This window comes from Pseudophryne corroboree, chromosome 3 (assembly GCF_028390025.1).
Source record: "Pseudophryne corroboree isolate aPseCor3 chromosome 3, aPseCor3.hap2, whole genome shotgun sequence".
Lineage (NCBI taxonomy): Eukaryota > Metazoa > Chordata > Amphibia > Anura > Myobatrachidae > Pseudophryne > Pseudophryne corroboree.
Window position 1 is genome coordinate 405,596,426 of NC_086446.1, and position 26,349 is coordinate 405,622,774.

General features: G+C 44.2%; 1 protein-coding gene across 1 annotated transcript in view; it reads left to right on the forward strand.

The window, feature by feature from the left end:
* Positions 1-26,349, forward strand: part of NFS1 (NFS1 cysteine desulfurase) — a 78,325-nt gene that overhangs the window by 5,657 nt on the left and 46,319 nt on the right. The window contains exons 2-7 of the mRNA XM_063960164.1: positions 887-963; positions 6,005-6,121; positions 8,336-8,419; positions 17,024-17,176; positions 17,293-17,386; positions 18,405-18,539. Of these exons, the coding sequence (XP_063816234.1) occupies positions 887-963; positions 6,005-6,121; positions 8,336-8,419; positions 17,024-17,176; positions 17,293-17,386; positions 18,405-18,539 (660 nt within the window). The remainder of the gene's footprint in view (positions 1-886; positions 964-6,004; positions 6,122-8,335; positions 8,420-17,023; positions 17,177-17,292; positions 17,387-18,404; positions 18,540-26,349) is intronic.

The window sequence follows — 26,349 nt, forward strand, 5'->3', positions numbered from 1 at the left end:
AAATTTAACTTTTTGGCCACAACCATAAACGTTACTTTTGGAGAGGAGTCAACAAGGCCTATGATGAAAGGTACTCCATTCCTACTGTGAAACACGGAGGTGGATCGCTGATGTTTTGGGGATGTGTGAGCTACAAAGGCACTGGAAACTTGGTCAAAATTGATGGCAAGATGAATGCAGCATGTTATCAGAAAATACTGGAGGAAAATTTGCACTCATCAGCCCGGAAGCTGCGCATGGGACGTACTTGGACGTTCCAACATGACAATGATCCAAAACACAAGGCCAAGTCGACCTGTCATTGGCTACAGCAGAATAAAGTGAAGGTTCTGGAGTGACCATCTCAGTCTCCTGACCTCAATATCATTGAGCCACTCTGGGGAGATCTCAAATGTGCAGTTCATGCAAGACAGCCCAAGAATTTACAGGAACTGGAGGCTTTTTGCTAAAATGAATGGGCAGCTTTACCATCTGAGAAAATAAAGAGCCTCATCCACAACTACCACAAAAGACTTCAAGCTGTCATTGATGTTAAAGGGGGCAATACACGGTATTAAGAACTGGGGTATGTAAACTTTTGATCAGGGTCATTTGGGTAGTTTCTGTTGTCATTATGATTTAAAAAGAGTAAACACAGTTGTTTGCCAATAAATGGCTTCACCCAACCACTAACCATGAGTGAAAGAAAAGTGTGTGAGTTATCATTCATATTCTCTGACAAATGGCCAGAAAATCACAAATTCTGCTAGGGTATGTAAACTTATGAGCACAACTTTATATCATTGTTTTGTTATATCATTGTTATTTCCAATTGTAAAGCGCAATGGAATTTGCTGCGCTATATAAGAAACTGTTAATAAATAAATACATTTTTACTTCCTTACAGATTGGCGTGATAAGAAGCACTTGGAGGAGTCAGATCTTAGACCCCTGTATATGGATGTTCAAGCGACAACTCCACTGGTGCGTTGCATTAAATATTTGCTTTGTAAGTCAGTCAATACTTTGACTTGATAATTGGTCATTGCACTTCTACCTCCATATAGTAGGGAGGATAATAGGGTATGGGAAAACCAAATGCAATTTATGCAGTTAGTAGGAAGGTCCTACATTTTTAAAGCTTATTTGTAATTTTCAGCTCATTCCTAATTCTGTATTCTCATTCATTTGACCAGATGCTAAACTTTATGTTGAAAATTAATCTTACTGGGAGCACTTTGTTGAAAAAACAAATTTTGAAGCCAGGCACTAATCAATTAATTAACCATCAATGATATTGTAAAAAAAATAACTTTAATCCAAACAGCAGCTGCTCTAAAGAGAGGGAGACTTGTTTACCTTTCAAACTACAAAGGACTGAAACCACAAGCTCAGAGAGCACCGTCATAATAAAATAAAAATGAGAAAAATATATACTGAAATTAACGTCTACTAAAAGGGAGAACCATGAATAAACTATGAGAGACTGGTAATGCTTATTTCATTTTTAGAATAGTATTCTGTTTTTTTGTTTTTTTAATTAAGAAGAATTACAAAAGAAAATTCTAAATCATAAATTATGCACACTTCAGAAGAGAGCTTTAAAAATACCATACATTCTGACCATCAGGGAGTGATGTAACCCAAATACAAATACCACCAAGGTTTATTTGTTTATGCTAAAATAGGAGAATTCAGCTATAACATGCTAGGAACAATTTTCCTAATGGATATATCGGCAGAGATTAGGTTTTAGGAACACGTAAGGTCCCACTTTGAATAGTAAGCAGGGCCATCTTAACATATAGGCACACTAGGCAGCTGCCCAGGGCTCCACAATGCAAGGGGCCTTCGAGCAGGGTTAGGCTGGTTCTTCTGAAGCTTCTTGAGAGGCTGTTAGAGAATGCTGCCAGGCTTCTGATTGTGAATAACACACAATAAAAGCAGGCAGCATTCTATACATCAAAAGGGGGGAATGTTGTATATCAGCACTGGAAAACCAGTGAGGAAAACTTAATTGAGAAACCAACCCATTAGTGAAATTTGTTTATAAATAATCCTAATAATATCTTTGGTGGTGCACCGTGGAGTAAGTACAGTAGGCTTTAAAATAAAGGTGGTAGACCACAAAGAATGATCCAACAAGAGAAAGCTACTGTTTGGTGCACTCTTGTATTGTATTTCTATAAACAGTATTTAAAACTTTTCAAATCCATTGAGGAGAGCGCAACAACAGAGAATATCACACACATGTATTAAAATGTATAGAATTATAAGAATAATCCTTAAATTATTATGGCTCAGTTAGTAAGATATGCTCCTTAGTGCAATTCTATTTATAAAGTATCAAGGGGTCTATTTACTAAGGCTTGGATGGAGATAAAGTACCAGCCAATCAGCTCCTAATTGCCATGTCACAGGCTGGGTTTGAAAAATGACAGGAGCCGATTGGCTGGTATTTTATCTCCGTCCAAGGCTTAGCAAATAGACCCCAAATCCTTAGTTGCCGCTGAGGCTTGCATACCTAGTTTAGAACAATATGTGGAATATTTTAGTACACCAAAATATCAACAGGGCATATAGTTTATCATCAGAAAATGCGCATTCAGCAATAGACAGGGCAATATCCTATTAGCCCCGAAGCGATTCTGGGCATTAAAAATGGCCTGATATCGAGATTATTATTGTGGTATCCAATTAGAGAACGATTATTTAAAAAAATGTTTTCCCGTGAATAGGTGGTCTGGGCCCCAGTACATTGCTTTGCCCAGGGCCTACAATGCTGTCAAGACAGGCCTGGTAGTAAAGGTTCTAACAACCAGCAGCTCCTGCTGCTTATGTTTGTACAAGTACGTCAGTGGTAATTGTAATCAAGTGAACAGGGATTATGAGTAGCATTTGCTCCATCAATACACACAAACCTCCAGACACCAAAAGTGCTGCAACAGTGCTTCCTATGCATGGCCATAGATGAAACACACTCCTGTTCGGCAGTCCAGTGCCTGGCTGGCATCCTCTGTAAATTTGTTGCATAGTGGCACCCAAATCCATATGACACCAAGATTAAACAGAGCAAGATTAAATTGCCTTCCAACACGAGTTGTTACGAGCAGCCACAGCTGTCAATCATTCAGCGCTTCAGCCACTTCCCTGGATTAAGTCCAGTCCCAAAGTCTCTCTGCCCACTGAAATCGAATGTGTTTCGCTTCCATAGAAACTTTATCCAGGCTAATCCCAGTGTATGCAAACAGCTTTTTATAACTGCTCCTGTTGGGGTGAGTTGCTAGAAATGAAAGGAATAGTGCAGGCTCCAGGTGTTATACGTTTATAATAGGCAAATCTCTTCTCTACTATTAACCACCAGCATGAATAGACAATAAGAAACAAATCTAATAGTGAGTAACCAGATATTGTCACAACAATAAACATCCAACACATTATATTAAACGTATTAATGGTCTTATAGAAATACATAAAAAAAATATTTTTTTTTAATCTATATCTATCTATCTATCTATCTATCTAATCTCTCTGCATTACACAAATAGAACTGAATTGTATACAGTGCATCCAGAAAGTATTCACAGCACTTCACTTTTTCCACATTTTCTTATGTTACAGCCTTATTCCAAAATGGAGTAAATTCATTTTTCCCTCAAAATTCTACACATAATACCCTATAATGACAACGTGAAAAAAGTTTTTTTGAGATTTTTGCAAATTTATTACAAATAAAAAACAAATCACGTGTACATAAGTATTCACAGCCTTTGCCATGTAGCTCAAAGTTGAGGTCAGGTGCATCCTGTTTCCACTGATCATCCTTGAGATGTTCCTACAGCTTAATTGGAGTCCACCTGTGGTAAATTCAGTTTATTGGACATGACTAGGAAAGGCACACACCTGTCTATATAAGGTACCACACTTGACAGTGCATATCTGAGCACAAACCAAGCATGAAGTCAAAGGAATTGCCTGTAGACCTCAGAGACAGGTTTGTCTCGATGCACAAATCTGGGAAAGGGTACAGAAAAATATCTGCTGCTTTGAAGGTCCCAATGAGCACAGTGGACTCCATCATCCGTAAATGGAAGAAGTTTGGAACCACCAGGACTCTTCCTAAAGATGGCCGGCTGTCTAAACTAAGCGATCAGGGGAGAAGGGCTCTATTGAGGGAGGTGACCAAGAATCTGATGGTCACTCTGTCAGAGCTACAGCATCCCTCTGTGGAGAGAGGAGAACCTTCCAGAAGGACAACTATCTCTGCAGCAATCCACCAATCAGGCCTGTAAGGTAGAGTGGCCAGACGGAAGCCACTCCTTAGTAAAAAGCACATGGCATCCTGCGTGGAGTTTGCCAAAATGCACCTGAAGGACTCTCCGACCATGAGAAACAAAATTCTCTGGTCTGATGAGACAAAGATTGAACTCTTTGGCGTGAATGCCAGGCGTCATGTTTGGAGGAAACCAGGCACCGCTCATCACAGTCCAATACCATCCCTACAGTGAAGTATGGTGGTGGCAGCATCATGCTGTGGGGATGTTTTTCATCGGCAGGAACTGGGAGACTAGTCAGGATAGAGGGAAAGATGAATGCAGCAGTGTACAGAGACATCCTGGATGAAAACCTGCTCTTGACCTCAGACTGGGGCGATGGTTCATCTTTCAGCAGGACAACGACCCTAAGCACACAGCCAAGATATCAAAGGAGTGGCTTCAGGACAACTCTGTGAATGTTCTTGAGTGGCCCAGCCAGAGCCCAAACTTGAATCTGATTGAACATCTCTGGAGAGATGTGAAAATGGTTGTGCATCGACGCTTCCCTTCCAACCTGATGGAGCTTGAGAGGTGCTGTAAAGAGGAATGGGCAAAACTGCCCAAAGATAGGTGTGCCAAGCTTGTGGCATCATATTCAAAAAGACTTGAGGCTGTAATTGCTGCCAAAGGTGCATCAACAAAGTATTGAGCCATGGCTGTGAATACTTATGTACATGTCATTTCTTAGTTTTTTATTTTTAATAAATTTAGCAAAAATCTCAAAACTTAATTTTGTCATTATGGGGTATTGTGTGTAGAATTTTGAGGGGAAAAAAAGAATTTATTCCAGTTTGGAATAGGGCTGTAACGTAACAAAATGCCGAAAAAGTGAAGCGCAGTGAATGCTATCCGGATTCACTGTATATCCCGTCTATCTTTTAATATAGATAAACAAGCATATACTGCATTTTTTTTTATTTTTTTTTATCCATATTTCTTTATTAAGAAGATATCTATCTTAAATATATATTTCATCATCCGTGGAATCATCCCATTGGATGTGCAGCACATATAATGTGACTATCCAATGAATGACGCCCGTGTGTACCATAAATTGTTCTGATCCATGTCCAAACGATCTATTGTACAATATATCACTTAAGGCCCCCATCCACTAGCGAGATTTATCAGACCAATTAGTTGGATCCTTTTTTCCTGTGATCTGGCCGACAGCTTCGCAGGAGTCCTGCGATTTCGATTTGCTACTTGAGTATATTTTGTACATCTGATGTAACGTACTGCGCGCCTATTTACGTGCAATTGAGAGATATAGTCGGTCCGTAAGATCTGCGACTCCGATGCGAGGCGCACGGTAACGTGTCTCGCATCGCAATTGCCCGAAAATGACATGCGTTGTGACACTTTTCATCCCATACGTCGCAATAATTTGTTGCAATCGTGTGACCTGGCCTAACTGTGAAGGATCCATGATGGCAAAACCCTGTATAATGTAGAAATGATTAACAAACTCAAATAAAACTCCGATTACGCTCAATGGTGCGTCAGTTATAGCGAGACCGACTCACCAGTGCACTTGAGCAAAAGTGGGCGTCGCAGGATTTGCTCAGCCCATTGCATGGAAGTAGACACTGGCATTTACATATTTTTGCATTTGAGAATCTGAGTAATTGCAGCTGTGCACGATCTGCATGCATCTCTGAATCAGGCTTTTTTCCTTGAACATTTTTCAATTTTCTCTATCCTTTTAGGATCCCCGAGTATTAGATCGTATGTTGCCCTACCTGGTGAATTATTATGGAAATCCTCACTCGAGGACCCATGCGTATGGCTGGGAGAGCGAGAAGGCAATGGAGAAGGCACGGGAGGTAACTGCTGCAGGCTAAAGCAAAGTATAGTGTTGCAAGTCATCGAGTCATTTTGGCTACTAACCAGATACTGACCGTGGGACGCCCAGTTGTGTAGTGTTTTGCTGGTGTTTATTATATTGAGTTGTTGGAAAAGACCTTTATCTAAATTTTATCATCTAAAGAAAACCCTTCCAGGAAGTCATCTACTTGAAAATGTAGTGTTACTTCAAATATATAAGTTTTCTCAGAGTTATATGGGCAAAATAGACTCTAATGGTATAGTTTGCAAATAAAAATGACAAACCTGTATGTAACCGTTTTCTGTATATACTCTATAGTATGGTGCTTCTAGCATTTTGTCCACAGTCTTTGGGATGGGTGCACATTGAGAGTTCTGTCCATGGCTTCGCCGCAGTAACATCTTGCTGTATACATAGGATTTGAACAAAAAATACTTTAAACACTGTACTTGATGGCGTGACTAGAAATTGAATACGTGTAAAATGTTTGTAATATAATATTTTGCATTACCAATTCCCTCAAAAGGGAAAATTAACTTTTTAAGTGTTAATAAAATCCAATTACAATGCCTAAACAGCAGTGTTTAACATTATATGTTGTGTTCCCATTACTGCCCACTGTATCCCTCCAATCACATATTGTGGCTTCCTGTGTGTGAGCACACTCTGGATATGTTCCAGTCATGTGGCAGGAGTGTTTAAATAGAGCTTTTATATGTAGTGCGTCACTACAAATGAGGTGTGGCCCCTTTAGTAAAACAAGAGGCTACATGTGAGGCCTCTAAAAAATGTAAAAGTAGTGAAAAGTGGTTAAGAAGTACTGGTTTAATATGTTATCCAAATAAACGGTGGAAGTGCTCATGCTTGCGTACAATTTATAGTCTTCATTATTAGCATATATTATTAACCAATAATTATTATAATGGATACATTTTATTTGTTTATTTGGGGTTTTAATATACAAAGGTTTTTTTTTTTTACTAATGTACGCAGACATTACAATCTAATGTTGCAGTCTGCTTCGTACCACTTGTATAAGTCATTTTGATTAAAAGTTGCTTTAGAAAGCTGACTAATTCTACTGTGGTCTCTAGCATTTATTTATAATATATATCTATACTGCTCCTATAAGTAGCCAGGGCGCCTGTCCTCACTATCACCAACATCTGTGTTACCTCTCTCACCCTTCTCGTCACCTCACCCTTCAGACCGTATTCACCGCTAACTTCAACAGTGGAACGCAGGTAGCATCTAGATTCTCTTCGTGCAGAGGACCTTTCCCATAACCCCCTGGGTCCATGTCACAATCTATTTGGAATAGAAAAGTGTGGCGAGCGAAGCGAGACACCGTGCCCGATGCGTGGCGAGCGAAGCGAGCCCGCGAGGGTCCAATGCTGCATAGAAAAAAAAATATACCCCAAACGGACGGAGAACGAAGAAAACATTTAGGAGCTGTAAGGGCGGAAGTTCTCTCCTGCCCACTCGTTTTGTCACGTCCAGGTCCTTTGCACGAAGGCAACATAGACACAACCGTGGAACGCACGCCGGCCGCCGCTGGAATGCACTTCCGGTTCCGGTCAATACGGCGGCTCAGCGGTCCATGTGAGACTAGTGCGGCAGAGATCTTTCTGTGGAACGCAGCTTAACAATCGTTGGAACGCACTTCCAGTTCTGGCATGCGCAACAGCTAATAGTTAGGGTGTTGGTGTGCCTTTAAGGGGCGGTCATCTCACTCACTGTTGTACTCTATATCTCGGAACACAAATAACACTATTTGATGTGCAAAGCATGGATTACTTAGCTGCCGATCACGCACAGAAACAGCTGTTGGGCCAGATGCATTGTTATTACCTTCTGAAGTTTTTCATGATAAGTAACTTGTAAAGCTCATTTTTTGGATGAAATAACTTATTGCTTGCTGCTCTTTATGGAAATTTGTGAAAACTTTCGGATACTAAAGGAATCAAAAATCTATGGTGTGCTGGTCTCTATGTGGATGGCTACTTGGTGGTGTGCTATACATAAGTGGATTTTATATAATTTATATATATATATATATATATATATATATATATATATATATATATATTTTGAAATACAAGTGTTTTTTGTTTGTTTTTGAGTGATGCACAGTCTTTGAAATGTGATAACTTAATTCTTATAAGTGACATGTTTTCTTTTTACCATTCTCCTACATTTCTTTTTAATACAGCAAGTTGCTTCCCTGATTGGTGCAGATCCCAGAGAAATTATTTTTACAAGTGGTGCAACTGAATCTAACAATATCGCTCTAAAGGTAATCCTCTGAAAGTTTGGACCCTTAGCTATCTTGCATTAGCCATGTAGAGGTATGTGTGTTGGGCAGGGCTGTTTAATATGTAAATTAACAGTTAGGAGCTGATTGGCTGGTGCGTGTATCACCTTGCATTTATCACTGGTTTATCACTTCCTTATGCCTTATCCAGGTTAATACATCTGCCCCGTGATAAATTTCACTGAGTGATAAACTGCACCAGCCAATCTGCTCCTGTCATTTTTCAAACAGCCTGTGACTTTTCTTTCCTCCATTACTACCTACAGCGAAAAATACCAATTCTCTCACAAAATACACACAGCAGAACAAATATAGGTGGCGCTGAGCACACGATCATCAGACATGAATTAATAAATATAAATAACAATTGTATTATGAAATTAGACACATCTGGTACTATAAATATGTATATTAAATTAAATGAAGAACTGCTGGGAATGGGGCAACAATTATTAATTATTAATAAAAACCCCACACAATCCATGCTGTAAAAGCCCCCCTGAAATAATTGGTAGCAACTCACACATGCAAATAAAGTCTCAGCAGTTGAATGGGGTGGAATATATCTGCAGGTTCTTCAGTTAGTTTATAGATATCAGAGAAAAATGCTCACCACTATTACTCCAAAGATGTAAATGTCCAAAGTAAAGTGTTGACCGGCTATAACCTGGAGTGCATGATGAATGATAGGAACAAATTATACAGTTGCTTAATTGCTCTGCTGACATGGCACTCACTGCTGAAAGGATTCTGTGGGTAATTCCAAGTTGATTGCAGCAGGAATTTGGTTAGCAGTTGGGCAAAACCATGTGCACTGCAGGGGGGGACAGATATAACATGTGCAGAGAGAGTTAAATTTGGGTGGGGTGTGTTCAAACTGAAATCTAAATTGCAGTGTGAAAATAAAGCAGCCAGTATTTACCCTGTACAGAAACAAAATAACCCACCCAAATCTAACACTCTCTACACATGTTATATCTGCCCCCCCTGCAGTGCACATGGTTTTGCCCAACTGCTAACAAAGTTCCTGCTGCGATCAACTCAGAATTACCCCCTATGTGTGGGTGGTAGCCAGGAACAGATAACCCCCACAGTGCCTCATATACTGGTGTGTCCACCTACATCTAGCCTCCCTGCATGTTAAACACCCCTTCTAGTCACTTCATGCCGTGGGGTGACTTAGTACCGTCTTTACGTGCAACTTTTTCCATTAAAATGCACCTTGTTCGCAAAACGATCGAATTGGACTCCCAAGTAGCTTATGTTGATTAAAATGCGACCGCGACTGTATCAAGCTGAAGTATGTACATTTTTTTTTTAAATGTGTTTTCACGTTGTATTTACCCAGCAGTAACTTTACAATTTGTACAGGTTGCGTTATCAGCGGTATATTTACTAAAGTGTTGGGATTTAGAAATGGAGATGTTGCTAGATAAATATGTAGAATCTGATTGGTTGCTATGGGCAACATCTCCACTTCTAAAAACCTGCACTTTAGTAAATTTACCCCTCTGAGTTTTACAATACTCTGGGATTTGTTTCCGTCTTTGCCGGAGTTACCATGACAGTGTGCCTATGGGGAAGATATATTAGTAGATAAGTGTGAAATGTGCTAGATCCAGCACAGTGTAACACTTATTTTACCCCATAACGTACACTTGCCTGGTATGGTCGCATCAGCCATGGGGGACATGTGGATACAGCAGCATGCAGCCCCCATTGTATACCCTGTGGCTGCAGAGTGCAGCGGCCGCTGGGCACATATGGACATAGCTGAGTCTCTGCCCCTCAGTGTGTCCATATCGATTTCACAATATACCAGGTAAAAGCAAAGTTTTGTTTTTGTAATCTTTATTAATATTTCTCTAACGTTCTAAGTGGATGCTGGGGACTCCGTAAGGACCATGGGGAATAGCGGCTCCGCAGGAGACTGGGCACAAAAGTAAAAGCTTTAGGACTACCTGGTGTGCACTGGCTCCTCCCCCTATGACCCTCCTCCAAGCCTCAGTTAGATTTTTGTGCCCGAACGAGAAGGGTGCACACTAGGTGGCTCTCCTGAGCTGCTTAGTGAAAAGTTTAGTTTTAGGTTTTTTATTTTCAGTGAGACCTGCTGGCAACAGGCTCACTGCACCGAGGGACTAAGGGGAGAAGAAGCGAACTCACCTGCGTGCAGAGTGGATTGGGCTTCTTAGGCTACTGGACATTAGCTCCAGAGGGACGATCACAGGCCCAGCCATGGATGGGTCCCAGAGCCGCGCCGCCGGCCCCCTTACAGAGCCAGAAAACTGAAGAGGTCCGGAAAATCGGCGGCAGAAGACGTCCTGTCTTCAATAAGGTAGCACACAGCACCGCAGCTGTGCGCCATTGCTCTCAGCACACTTCACACTCCGGTCACTGAGGGTGCAGGGCGCTGGGGGGGGGCGCCCTGAGACGCAATATAAACACCTTAGATTGCTAAAAATACATCACATATAGCTCCTGGGCTATATGGATGCATTTAACCCCTGCCAGAATTCACAGAAAAACGGGAGATAGGCTCCGCCCCCTTCTCGGCGGCCTTATCTCCTCAGCACACTGGCGCCATTTTCCCTCACAGCTCCGTTGGAGGGAAGCTCTCTGGCTCTCCCCTGCAGTCACTACACTACAGTAAGGGTTAAAAAAGAGAGGGGGGCACTAATTAGGCGCAGTATTAAAGATACAGCAGCTATAAGGGGAAAAACACTTATATAAGGTTATCCCTGTATATATATAGCGCTCTGGTGTGTGCTGGCAAACTCTCCCTCTGTCTCCCCAAAGGGCTAGTGGGGTCCTGTCCTCTATCCGAGCATTCCCTGTGTGTGTGCTGTGTGTCGGTACGTTTGTGTCGACATGTATGAGGAGAAAAATGATGTGGAGACGGAGCAGATTGCCTGTAATAGTGATGTCACCCCCTAGGGGGTCGACACCTGAGTGGATGAACTGTTGGAAGGAATTACGTGACAGTGTCAGCTCTGTATAAAAGACAGTGGTTGACATGAGACAGCCGGCTACTCAGCTTGTGCCTGTCCAGACGTCTCATAGGCCGTCAGGGGCTCTAAAGCGCCCGTTACCTCAGATGGCAGATATAGACGCCGACACGGATACTGACTCCAGTGTCGACGGTGAAGAGACAAATGTGACTTCCAGTAGGGCCACACGTTACATGATTGAGGCAATGAAAAATGTTTTACACATTTCTGATAATACGAGTACCACCAAAAAGGGGTATTATTTTCGGTGAGGAAAAACTACCTGTAGTTTTCCTGAATCTGAGAAATTAAATGAGGTGTGTGATGATGCGTGGGTTTCCCCCGATAACAACTGATAATTTCTAAAATGTTATTGGCATTATATCCTTTCCCGCCAGAGGTTAGGGTGTGTTGGGAAACATCCCCTAGGGTGGATAAAGCGCTCACACGCTTGTAAGAACAAGGGCTCTACCCTCTCCTGAGATGGCCGCCCTTAAGGATCCTGCTGATAGAAAGCAGGAGGGTATCCTAAAATGTATTTACACACATACTGGTGTTATACTGCGACCAGCAATCGCCTCAGCCTGGATGTGCAGTGCTGGGTTGGTGTGGTCGGATTCCCTGACTGAAAATATTGATACCCTAGATAGGGACAGTATATTATTGCCTATAGAACATTTAAAAGATGCATTTCTATATATGCGTGATGCACAGCGGAATATTTGCCGACTGGCATCAAGTCTAAGTGCGTTGTCCATTTCTGCCAGTAGAGGGTTATGGACACGACAGTGGTCAGGTGATGCGGATTCCAAACGGCATTTGGAAGTATTGCCTTATTAAAGGGAGGAGTTATTTGGGGTCGGTCTTTCAGACCTGGTGGCCACGGCAACAGCTGGGAAATCCACGTTTGTACCCCAGGTCGCCTCTCAACATAAGAAGACGCCGTATTATCAGGCGCAGTCTTTTCGTGGGCAAGCGGGCAAAAGGTTCCTCATTTCTGCCCCGTGACAGAGGGAGAGGAAAAAGGCTGCAGAAATCAGCCAGTTCCCAGGAACAGAAGCCCTCTCCCGCCTCTGCCAAGCACTCAGTATGACGCTGGGGCTTTACAAGCAGAATCAGGCACGGTGGGGGCCCGTCTCAATGAATTTCAGCGCGCAGTGGGCTCACTCGCAAGTAGACCCCTCGATCCTTCAAGGGATATCTCAGGGGTACAAATTGGAATTTGAGACGTCTCCCCCTCGCCGTTTCCTAAAGTCGGCTTTACCGATGTCTCCCTCTGACAGGGAGGCAGTTTTGGAAGCCATTCACAAGCTGTATTCCCAGCAGGTGATAATCAAGGTACCCCTCCTGCAACAGGGAACGGGGTATTATTCCACACTGTGGTGGTACCGAAGCCGGACGGCTCGGTGAGACCGATTCTAAATCTAAAATCTTGAACACTTACATACGGAGGTTCAAATTCAAGATTCAGTCACTCAGAGCAGTGATTGCGAACCTGGAAGAAGGGGACTACATGATGTCTCGGGACATCAAGGATGCTTACCTTCATGTCCCAATTTACCTTTCTCACCAAGGGTACCTCAGGTTTGTGGTACAGAACTGTCACTATCAGTTCAGACGCTGCCGTATGGATGGTCCACGGCACCCCGGGTCTTTACCAAGGTAATGGCCGAAATGATGATACTCCTTCGAAGGAAGGGAATTATAGTTATCCCTTACTTGGACGATTCCCTGATAAGGGTAAGATCCAGGGAACAGTTGGAGGTCGGTGTAGCACTATCTCAGGTAGTGTTGCGGCAGCACGATTGGATTCTCAATATTCCAAAATCGCAGCTGATTCCGACGACTCGTCTTCTGTTCCTAGGGGATGATCCTGGACACAGTCCAGAAAAAGGTGTTTCTCCCGGAGGAGAAAGTCAGGGAGTTATCCGAGCTAGTCGGGAACCTCCTATAACCGAGCCAAGTCTCAGTACATCAATGAAAGGGTTCTGGGATAAATGGTGGCTTCCTACGAAGCAATCCCATTCGGCAGATTCCACGCAAGAACTTTCCAGTGGGACCTGCTGGACAAATGGTCCGGGTCGCATCTTCAGATGCATCAGCGGATAACCCTGTCACCAAGGACAAGGGTGTCTCTCCTGTGGTGGTTGCAGTGTGCTCATCTTCTAGAGGGCCGCAGATTCGGCATTCAGGACTGGGTCCTGGTGACCACGGATGCCAGCCTGCGAGGCTGGGGGGGCAGTCACACAGGGAAGGAATTTCCAGGGCTTATGGTCAAGCCTGGAGACATCACTTCATATAATATCCTGAAGCTAAGGGCCATTTACAATGCTCTAAGCTTAGTAAGACCTCTGCTTCAAGGTCAGCCGGGGTTGATCCAGTCGGACAACATCACGGCAGTCACCCACGTAAACAGACAGGGTGGCACAAGAAGCAGGAGGGCAATGGCAGAAGCTGCAAGGATTCTTCGCTGGGCGGAAAATCATGTGATAGCACTGTCAGCAGTATTCATTCCGGGAGTGGACAACTGGGAAGCAGACTTCCTCAGCAGATACGACCTCCACCCGGGAGAGTGGGGACTTCACCCAGAAGTCTTCCACATGATTATAAACCGTTGGGAAAAACTCGACAGGTATTGCGCCAGGTCCAGGGACCCTCAGGCAATAGCTGTAGACGCTCTGGTATGTGTTCCCTCCTCTGCCATCTCATACCCAAGGTACTGAGAATTATAAGATGGAGAGGAGTAAGCACTGTATTAGTGGCTCCGGATTGGCCAAGAAGGACTTGGTAACCGGAACTTCAAGAGATGCTCACGGAGGATCCGTGGCCTCTACCTCTAAGAAGGGACCTGCTCCAGCAAGGACCCTGTCTGTTCCAAGACTTACCGCGACTGCGTTTGACGGCATGGCGGTTGAGCGCCGGATCCTGAAGGAAAAAGGCATTCCGGATGAAGTCATCCCTATCCTGATCAAAGCCAGGAAGGATGTAACTGAAAAACATTATCACCGCATTTGGCGAAAATATGTTGCGTGGTGCGAGGCCAGTAAGGCCCGACGGAGGAAATTCAAATGGGTCGATTACTACATTTCCTGCAAACAGGAGTGTCTGTGGGCCTGAAATTGGGGTCCATTAAGGTTCAAATTTCGGCCCTGTCAATTTTCTTCCAAAAAGAACTAGCTTCAGTCCCTGAAGTTCAGACGTTTGTAAAAGGGGTACTGCATATACAGCCTCCTTTTGTGCCTCCAGTGGCACCTTGGGATCTCAATGTAGTTTTTTGGGTTCCAAAAGTCACATTGGTTTGAACCACTTAAATCTGTGGAGTTAAAATATCTCACATGGAAAGTGGTCATGCTGTTGGCCCTGGCCTGTGCCAGGCGCGCGTCAGAATTGGCGGCTTTATCCTGTAAAAGCCCTTATCTGATTTTCCATTCGGACAGGGCGGAATTGAGGACTCGTCCTCAGTTTCTCCCTAAGGTGGTTTCAGCGTTTCACCTGAACCAACCTATGGTGGTGCCTGCGGCTACTAGGGACTTGGAGGACTCCAAGTTGCTAGACGTTGTCAGGGCCCTGAAAATATATGTTTCCAGGACGGCTGGAGTCAGAAAATCTGACTCGCTGTTATCCTGTATGCACCCAACAAGCTGGGTGCTCCTGCTTCTAAGCAGACTATTGCTCGCTGGATTTATAGTACAATTCAGCTTGCACATTCTGTGGCAGGCCTGCCACAGCCAAAATCTGTAAATGTCCATTCCACAAGGAAGGTGGGCTCATCTTGGGCGGCTGCCCGAGGGGTCTCGGCTTTACAACTTTGCCGAGCAGCTACTTGGTCAGGGGCAAACACGTTTGCTAAATTCTACAAATTTGATACCCTGGCTGAGGAGGACCTGGAGTTCTCTCATTCGGTGCTGCAGAGTCATCCGCACTCTCCCGCCCGTTTGGGAGCTTTGGTATAATCCCCATGGTCCTTACGGAGTCCCCAGCATCCACTTAGGACGTTAGAGAAAATAAGAATTTACTTACCGATAATTCTATTTCTCATAGTCCGTAGTGGATGCTGGGCGCCCATCCCAAGTGTGGATTGTCTGCAATACTTGTACATAGTTATTGTTACAAAAATCGGGTTATTATTGTTGTGAGCCATCTTTTCAGAGGCTCCTCTGTTATCATGCTGTTAACTGGGTTCAGATCACAGGTTGTACGGTGTGATTGGTGTGGCTGGTATGAGTCTTACCCGGGATTCAATATCCTTCCTTATTGTGTACGCTCGTCCGGGCACAGTATCCTAACTGAGGCTTGGAGGAGGGTCATAGGGGGAGGAGCCAGTGCACACCAGGTAGTCCTAAAGCTTTTACTTTTGTGCCCAGTCTCCTGCGGAGCCGCTATTCCCCATGGTCCTTACGGAGTCCCCAGCATCCACTACGGACTATGAGAAATAGAATTATCGGTAAGTAAATTCTTATTTTCCAATTGATCAAAAATATTGTTAAGAGATGGCCAAGTCCTAAATTGGTTAAAAGTGTTTAAATTTCACGTTTGTGCACTTCAAATAAGTTCATATACAGTGTTTAAAAAAAGTATGTAACAGGTGTGTGTGTATAGATAGATATATTTTTAGTATTTTTTTTTATTTTTTTTTATAGATGTTCTTGATCTTATTCAATCATTGAAAATCCCAACTGTTTCTGATGGGTTTAGCCAGTTAAGTGGTTAAGGCAGGTACGGGATGCTGGCATTCAGAATCCTGACACTAGTTAGGAGACCGATGCCAGGGTTCTGACATGGATCACTATGTTGGCACCAGAATCCCTTATACTGGCATCTCGCTCGTTAGGCTGGGGAGGGGGTGTTAGGTTAAGCACTAAAGGAGGATGGTTTAAGGTTAGGCTGTGGGGGTTTTAGAGTTAAGCTATTGGAGGGAAGGGGGGGGGGGAAGATGGGGAGGGTTAGACTACTTACCCACCAGGTGGCTGGATTATGCACATCGGGATGCTGCTGTCGGTATTCTGACCAACGGCATCCCAAGCGCCGGGATACTGATACCATCCCGCAGTTACAGTAGAGAAAATCACTTTTCTCTACACTCTCTGCATAAATGTGTCTCTTTAATAATAGAAATACATCCCATGTTTTGCTATTAAAAGCACTAGTTAGCAATTGGGAAAAATCATGTTGCACTGCAGGTGGGGCAGATGTAACATGTGCGGAGAGATCTAGAGGTGGGATGTGTTTAAACTGAAATTTAAATTGCAGTGTAGAAATTAAACAGCCAGGTAATTTTAAATTCACTTGGGACAAACACAAGCCTGTTCTAAATCAGAAATAAACAGGAGCAAATAGTCTGAGGTTATTAAATTTCAGTTTAAAAAAAAGGTCAGAATAGGTGGGCCAAATGGTTCTCATATGTTTTTTGTCAAACTATATATTTGAGCTACTCGTTCTTATATACGAACATTGCGTTTAGGTGCAACAGTGTTATTGAAGTACAGCAATATTACAACTAAGACAAAGCAGACTGTGATTGCTTGGCTGCTATAGATCACTGCAGAAAGTGAGCACAACTGTTCCTTACGCTGGTGTTCTTCTTGTGTATGGCATGAAGGGTGTTGCTAGATTCTACAAGTCCCGCAAGAGACACGTTATCACCACTCAGACGGAGCACAAATGTGTGCTAGATTCGTGCCGCTCATTAGAGGCAGAAGGATTCCAAGTCACTTACCTTCCTGTTCAGAAGAATGGCCTGTTGGACTTACAGGTGAGACTTCTAGTTGCTAGTAGATGTTGTCATCCATTTGTATCCTATTCCAAGTTATGACCAACCATCTTGGTTTTTAATGTCTTAACTTAAAAATGGTTACCTTTTATATTTAGGTTCTAGAAGAGGCCATCCGGCCAGACACAAGCATAGTGTCAGTAATGGCTGTGAACAATGAAATAGGGGTGATACAACCTATAGATGACATAGGTAAATTTTGTTTCTATTTTGGTTAACAATTTAAAACCAATATAAAAAGTGGTATTTCCTTCTCCTAGTAGGCTTGTCACTATAAGGTAATGTTTTGTGCTAACTTTAAGTTTCAGAGATTTGTGCTGATTTTTTTTTTTTTTATTTCTTCGCTTTCCTAATTTTGTAAGGAGGACAGGACAAATTCCAGGAGCAGTCAATTCTATTTATATCAAAATGCTAATCTTCTTCCTTATTTGTTTCCTGTTGATCCTTAAAGTCTACTGACTTTTGGATCCTATCCCCCTTATATAAAGACTTGCTATAAGGGAGGATAGGAAAGATTCAACAGGCAGTCTAGTAGGTTGGTCTCTTCTGTTCTGAAAAGGATATATAAATGTATTCCCTTCGTATATATTTTTAAGCTATCTTTTACTTGTCTAGCTTATTAAATATATTTCATGTTTTAGTGTTGTTTGTTTTTGTAGTCCTTACATGTTACATCATCAGCCAAATTGCCCATTTTATTTGGTATATTCATCTGTGTATCTAAATAGAATTCTCTGATTTATTCTGTGGGAAAAAACCCCAGTGTAGTGTAATTTAACAGAAGCCATTTTTGCTGAATGTCAATATATCATGTAAAAGAGCTGACCTATCGGACATGCAAAATTGGTGTAGAAATTAAATAGTTTTCAAAGAAATTAATATACTACATGTAAGTTCTTATGTCTAAGTATGTTAAGTGGTAGAGTTAATTTTCATTAAATTGTCATTAATAGAAATTACTCCCAAAGTTTAGGCATCAAAATGTTTGTAGATACAGTGGCTACTTGTCTCCTGGGATTTGTCCAGCCAAGAATTCTGTACAGCATGTATATCTGATGTGTATGTATATAAATAGCCACTATTTTATGTAGCCTAAATATGCAGACTTTTTTTTTGTGTTGACAGTTTTTTTTACTTTCTGTATAACCTTGATGGAAATAATTAGAGATGAAACCTTACATTCCTAGCTATTTTTCTGTTTTCTCTTCAGGTCATCTCTGTAGTTCTCGAAAGATTTTTTTTCACACAGATGCTGCTCAAGCTGTTGGCAAAATTCCATTAAATGTGAACCAAATGAAGATTGATCTAATGAGCATAAGTGGGCATAAGCTCTATGGCCCCAAAGGTATCTGAGAGTAGAACAGGTTGGAGGGATACATGAAGTTCTGTGTTTGTTTGTGACATACAACTGTGTTTTGTAGTATGTGTGTGCGTTTCCTTGCAGCAGTCTGGTCTGCGGTCCGATAATTTTGCAGTTTACTGCTCTCGACACCTTTTGTTTAGAGTGGGCTGATTGGATGGCTTCCTCAAGAAGCGTATAGCGTATTGAATTGTAATATTCAGCAGCAGAACATGAATATAATTAAATTGCAGCAGCATGAGTATATGCTAATTTTCAGATGTAAAGATTGGAACTCCACAATTCCGAAGAGTAGGATGGTATTTTATATCTATGGCCTGACCCAAAGTTCTTGAAGAATATGCATTGTTTGCAGTCCTGTCTACTTATGATCATGATCGCTGCCACAAAACTATGATGCAAAAACCCATGTGAGTTTTGCATGTCCTCATTTTATTTTAGGCAAATACCACTGACGAGTCACAAAATCTTCAGAACCATAAGGACTAAGAACTTGACATTTGGACAGTAGCTTGCTTTTGTGACGTAGGCACCCACTAAGATGGGATTTTTCAAAATTCCCCCCACAAAGGGGTTTAAAGGGGTGAGATGATTATTGGGATTTTCTCCCTCGCAAAGGACAGTTAAGATAGCCCATCCAGCCTGGGCTATACAGAATGCATGGTGCCGGCGATACCAAGTCATGTAGGGGGGGGACGGATGGACACAATGCTCTGTTCCTGGACTTCCTTGCCAGTGGCAGTTGCAGAGCGGTTCATTATTCAAATAGGGGAGCCACATTAACTGACAGCCACCCCTTAACACTGTCAAATATTGCTGGGTGTGGCTCCTCTATTTGAATAATGGATTGCTATGCAACTGGCAAGGCAGGCCAGCCTTATGGCCCAGGAGATTTGCGATGAGTCAGTGGTGTTAGCCTTTTTATACATATATATGTGTGTGCATATGTATGTATGTATATAATATATATATATATATATATATATATATATATATATATATATATATATATATATATATATATATATATATATATATATATATATATATAGTGTGTGTATATAATATAGCGCTCTTTCTCCAGCAGGACTCGAGGCACTTTACTGGCCTCAAAATCAATGCACATAATATAGAAGATTTAAGTGACATAGCAATAGACAAGCCACGAAGACCTAAAAGAGATAACGTAGAGCGCACATTAAGCATAATGCAGGATTGGTGTAGGCATTTTGGCTAATAGCTTCCATGGGTTGTGTATTCCACCCTCAGAAGTTACAAGTTACCAGCCATCTTGGGAGCACTGAGTAGGAGGTGGAATAGTCTACCCGTAGAAGAGATGAGGCAAAATGGGGGTGATTATAGCATCCTAAAGCTCAAAGTAGGTTCCTAACAAAATAGGTCCATGTATTTTTCATCCCACTCACAAGTGTACCAGATGAGTCAGCCATGTTGGGCACACTACGAAGGTTAGACTGTGGGTGGAGAGCCATACAAGTGCCCAATGCATATAAGGGAAAACTAACACATGAAGTACATCCTGCCCGTGGAGGAACCATCCAAGGCAACCATCTGGGGTGCACTGCGTAGGTTGTTGCTGGCAGGGTGTGCAATCAGTGGAGGTACACATTACAGGCATAACACATGAGATAGTGGAAGTATGTTGTAAGAAAGAGAAATAAATAAATAAATAAAAACACATTTGCAGGTAACCAAAACATATTATAACATATTATTTTGATAAAATTATAAATGTCCTGGTCTCTCCTTCCTGCTCACCTTGAGATGTAGGTCCAGGGGCAATCCTGATGTTCTCAGCTGGAGGGGTAGTAGGCCTCGTAGTGGTGTTTATCATGGCAGAGGTGAGAAGAGGCCACATAATGATCCTGAGCTGCAATATTTGGCCAAATCCAGTTCAAACTCCAATTTTAACTGCATCCCTTGAAATGACATCCTTAAAATGCATGTTTAACAAATGCAGGCCAAGGCCCTAGTGGTCTAATTTTAAGTATCTGCTTGCCAGCTAGGGAGCTACGGTGATAGAGGTTCTGTTAGGGACAGAATGCAGTTTATACAAAAAAGGTAATATTCGGGAGGGATGAGGGGCTAGTTAATGAAATTTTTAGGCACTGTCCTAAAGTATGAGGAACTGAGAGATAATTAGGTGGGATAAAGTTGTTTGTGGGCATAGAGGGCAAGAGAGCCAGAGAAAGGGAAGAACATCTTCTAATACTCTTCTTAAATAAGAATCCAGATCCTATCAGTCCTGACATAAGAATCCAGATACTACTGTATCTGTCCTGACACAATTTCAGAGGATGCATTGAGCTAGACCACCTGCGGTATACTAATGATTAAGGTTGGGTATTTCCAGGGCCTATTCCTTGAAATGATTGATGGAGTATCGGAAAGTGGACTCTGGGGCAACACTTGCCGTAAATGAATTGCAAGATGTGGTTTTAAAGAATCTTTCTCTAACGTCCTAGTGGATGCTGGGGACTCCGTAAGGACCATGGGGAATAGACGGGCTCTGCAGGAGACTGGGCACTCTAAGAAAGATTTAGTACTACTGGTGTGCACTGGCTCCTCCCTCTATGCCCCTCCTCCAGACCTCAGTTAGAATCTGTGCCTGGACAGAGCTGGGTGCATTTTAGTGAGCTCTCCTGAGCTTGCTAATAAGAAAGTATTTTAGTTAGGTTTTTTATTTTCAGAGAGCTTCTGCTGGCAACAGACTCTCTGCTACGTGGGACTGAGGGGAGAGAAGCAAACCTACTAACTGCGGCTAGGTTGCGCTTCTTAGGCTACTGGACACCATTAGCTCCAGAGGGATCGAACACAGGAACCTGACCTTGTCGTCCGTTCCCGGAGCCGCGCCGCCGTCCCTGTCGCAGAGCCAGAAGACAGAAGCCGGCGGGTTGAAGCAAGAAGACGTGAAAATCGGCGGCAGAAGACTCCTGTCTTCATATGAGGTAGCGCACAGCTGCAGTGCTCCCACATTACACCCACACACTCCGGTCACTGTAGGGTGCAGGGCGCAGGGGAAGGCGCCCTGGGCAGCAATTAAGTACCTCCTGGCAAAAGCAACATATATACAGTTGGACACTGTTATATGCATGAGCCCCCGCCATTAATTTTACACAAAATCGCGGGACAGAAGCCCGCCGCTGAGGGGGCGGGGCCTTCTTCCTCAGCACTCACCAGCGCCATTTTCTCTCCACAGCTCCGCTGAGAGGAAGCTCCCCAGGCTCTCCCCTGCAGACTCACGGTAGAAAGGGTAAAAAGAGAGGGGGGGGGCACATAAATTTAGCGCATTAATTATATATACAGCAGCTACTGGGTGAACACTAAGTTACTGTGTGATTCCTGGGTCATATAGCGCTGGGGTGTGTGCTGGCATACTCTCTCTCTGTCTCTCCAAAAGGCCTTGTGGGGGTCCTGTCCTCATATAGAGCATCCCCTGTGTGTGTGGTGTGTCGGTACGCGTGTGTCGACATGTTTGACGAAGAGGGCTATGTGGAGGCAGAGCAAGTGCCGATGAATGACGTCTCCGCCGACGGCGCCGACACCTGATTGGATGGATATGTGGAAGGTGTTAAATGATAATGTAAACTCCCTACATAAAAGGTTGGATAAAGCTGATGCCTTGGGACAGTCGGGGTCTCAGCCCATGCCTGATCCTACAGCGCAGAGGCTGTCAGGGTCTCAGAAGCGCCCACTATCCAAAATTGTTGACACAGATATCGACACGGATTCTGACTCCAGTGTCGATGACGATGATGCAAAATTGCAGCCTAAAATGGCTAAAGCCATCCGCTACATGATTATAGCAATGAAGGATGTTTTACACATATCGGAGGTAAACCCTGTCCCTGACAAGAGGGTTTATATGTATGGGGAGAAAAAGCAAGAGGTGACTTTTCCCCCTTCACATGAGTTAAATGAATTATGTGAGAAAGCGTGGGATTCCCCCGATAAGAAAGTGCTGATTTCCAAAAGGTTACTTATGGCGTACCCTTTCCCGCCAACGGACAGGATGCACTGGGAATCCTCCCCTAGGGTAGATAAAGCTCTGACACGCTTATCTAAGAAGGTGGCCCTGCCGTCACAGGATACGGCCGCCCTGAAGGATCTTGCAGATAGGAAGCAGGAAAGTATCCTGAAGTCTGTTTATACACATTCAGGTACTCTACTGAGGCCGGCAATTGCGTCGGCCTGGATGTGTAGTGCTGTAGCAGCATGGATAGATAATCTGTCTGAGGAAATGGATACCTTAGACAAGGATACCATTTTACTGACCCTGGGGCATATAAAAGACGCTGTCCTATATATGAGGGATGCCCAGAGGGACATTTGCCTACTGGGCTCTAGAATAAATGCAATGTCAATTTCTGCCAGAAGGGTCCTGTGGACTCGGCAATGGACAGGTGATGCTGACTCCAAAAAGCACATGGAGGTGTTACCTTACAAGGGTGAGGAATTGTTTGGGGACGGTCTCTCGGACCAAGTTTCCACAGCTACGGCTGGGAAGTCAAACTTTTTGCCATATATTCCCTCACAGCCTAAGAAAGCACCGTATTACCAAATGCAGTCCTTTCGATCACAAAGAAGCAAGAAGGTCAGAGGTGCGTCCTTTCTTGCCAGAGGCAGGGGTAGAGGAAAGAAGCTGCACCATACAGCTAGTTCCCAGGAACAGAAGTCCTCCCCGGCTTCCACTAAATCCACCGCATGACGCTGGGGCTCCACAGGAGCCAGGAGCGGTGGGGGGCGCGTCTCCGAAATTTCAGCCACCAGTGGGTTCGCTCACAGGTGGATCCCTGGGCTATACAGATTGTGTCTCAGGGATACAAGCTGGAATTCGAAGTGATGCCCCCTCACCGTTACCTCAAATCGGCCCTGCCAGCTTCCCCCATGGAACGGGAAGTAGTGTTAGAGGCAATTCACAAGTTATATCTCCAGCAGGTGGTGGTAAAGGTTCCCCTCCTTCAACAGGGAAGAGGATACTATTCCACAAGGTTTGTGGTACCGAAACCGGACGGTTCGGTCAGACCCATATTGAATTTAAAGTCCCTGAACATTTATCTGAAAAGATTCAAGTTCAAAATGGAATCGCTCAGAGCGGTCATTGCAAGCCTGGAAGAGGGGGATTTTATGGTGTCTCTGGACATCAAGGATGCTTATTTGCATGTCCCCATTTATCCACCTCATCAGGAGTACCTCAGATTTGTGGTACAGGACTGTCATTACCAATTCCAGACGTTGCCGTTTGGGCTCTCCACGGCACCGAGAATATTTACCAAGGTAATGGCAGAAATGATGGTGCTCCTTCGAAAGCAAGGAGTCACAATTATCCCATACTTGGACGATCTCCTCATAAAGGTGAGGTCCAGAGAGCAGTTGCTAATCAGCGTAGCACACTCTCAGGAAGTGTTGCAACAGCACGGCTGGATTCTGAATATCCCAAAGTCGCAGCTGATTCCTACAACGCGTCTGCCTTTTCTGGGCATGATTCTGGACACGGACCAGAAGAAGGTATTTCTCCCGGCGGAGAAGGCTCAAGAGCTCGTGACTCTAGTCAGAGACCTCTTAAGACCGAAACAGGTGTCGGTGCATCGCTGCACGCGAGTCCTGGGAAAGATGGTGGCATCATACAAAGCCATTCCCTTCGGCAGGTTCCATGCGAGGATCTTTCAATGGGATCTGTTGGACAAGTGGTCCGGATCGCATCTTCAGATGTATCGGCTGATCACCCTGTCCCCGAGGGCCAGGGTGTCTCTTCTGTGGTGGCTGCAGAGTGCTCACCTTCTCGAGGGCCGCAGGTTCGGCATACAGGACTGGGTCCTGGTGACCACGGATGCGAGCCTCCGAGGGTGGGGGGCAGTCACTCAGGGAAGAAACTTCCAAGGGTTGTGGTCAAGTCAGGAGGCTTGTCTGCACATAAATATCCTGGAACTAAGGGCCATATACAACGCCCTGAGTCAAGCGGAGCCTCTGCTTCGAAACCAACCGGTGCTGATCCAGTCAGACAACATCACCGCAGTGGCTCATGTAAACCGCCAGGGCGGCACAAGAAGCAGAGTGGCGATGGCGGAAGCCACCAGGATTCTTCGTTGGGCGGAGAATCACGTGCAAGCACTGTCAGCAGTGTTCATTTCCGGGAGTGGACAACTGGGAAGCAGACTTCCTCAGCAGGCACGACCTCCACCCGGGAGAATGGGGACTTCTTCACTCAGATTACAAATCGATGGGAACTGCCACAGGTAGACATGATGGCGTCCCGTCTCAACAAAAAGCTACAAAGGTATTGCGCCAGGTCAAGAGACCCTCAGGCGATAGCTGTGGACGCACTGGTAACACCGTGGGTGTTCCAGTCGGTCTATGTGTTTCCTCCTCTTCCTCTCATACCCAAGGTGCTGAGAAAATCGTAAGAAGAAGAGGTGTGAGAACAATACTCATTGTTCCGGATTGGCCAAGAAGGACTTGGTACCCGGAACTGCAAGAAATGCTCACAGAGGACCCGTGGCCTCTGCCTCTCAGACAGGACCTGTTGCAACAGGGGCCCTGTCTGTTCCAAGACTTATCGCGGCTGCGTTTGACGGCATGACGGTTGAACGCAGGATCCTAGCGGAAAAAGGCATTCCGGAGGAAGTTATTCCTACGCTGATAAAGGCTAGGAAGGACGTGACAGCAAGACACTATCACCGTATATGGCGAAAATATGTTGCCTGGTGTGAGGCCAGGAAGGCCCCTACAGAGGAATTCCAGCTGGGTCGGTTCCTGCACTTCCTACAGTCTGGAGTGACTATGGGCCTGAAGTTGGGGTCCATGAAGGTCCAGATTTCGACCCTATCCATTTTCTTTCAAAAGGAACTGGCTTCTCTTCCTGAAGTCCAGACGTTTGTTAAGGGAGTGCTGCATATTCAGCCCCCTTTTGTGCCACCAGTGGCACCTTGGGATCTCAACGTGGTGTTGGGTTTCCTGAAATCCCACTGGTTTGAGCCACTTAAGACCGTGGAGCTAAAGTTTCTCACGTGGAAGGTGGTCATGTTATTGGCCTTAGCTTTGGCTAGGCTGGTGTCAGAATTGGCGGCTTTGTCATGTAAAAGCCCCTATCTGGTTTTCCATATGGACAGGGCAGAATTACGGACTCGTCCGCAATTTCTGCCGAAGGTGGTGTCATCTTTTCATTTGAACCAACCTATTGTGGTGCCTGCGGCTACTCGTGACTTGGAGGATTCCAAGTTGCTTGATGTAGTCAGGGCTTTGAAGATCTATGTAGCCAGGACGGCTGGAGTCAGGAAGACTGACTCGCTGTTTATCCTGTATGCATCCAACAAGCTGGGTGCTCCTGCTTCAAAGCAAACCATTGCTCGCTGGATCTGTAGCACGATTCAGCAGGCTCCTTCTGCGGCTGGTTTGCCGCATCCAAAGTCAGTGAAAGCCCATTCCACTAGGAAGGTGGGCTCTTCTTGGGCGGCTGCCCGAGGGGTCTCGGCATTACAGCTTTGCCGAGCAGCTACTTGGTCGGGTACAAACACATTTGCTAAGTTCTACAAGTTTGATTCCCTGGCTGAGGAGGACCTTGTGTTTGCCCATTCGGTGCTGCAGAGTCATCCGCACTCTCCCGCCCGTTTGGGAGCTTTGGTATAATCCCCATGGTCCTTACGGAGTCCCCAGCATCCACTAGGACGTTAGAGAAAATAAGATTTTACTCACCGGTAAATCTATTTCTCGTAGTCAGTAGTGGATGCTGGGCGCCCGTCCCAAGTACGGATTTTCTGCAATACGTGTACATAGTGAT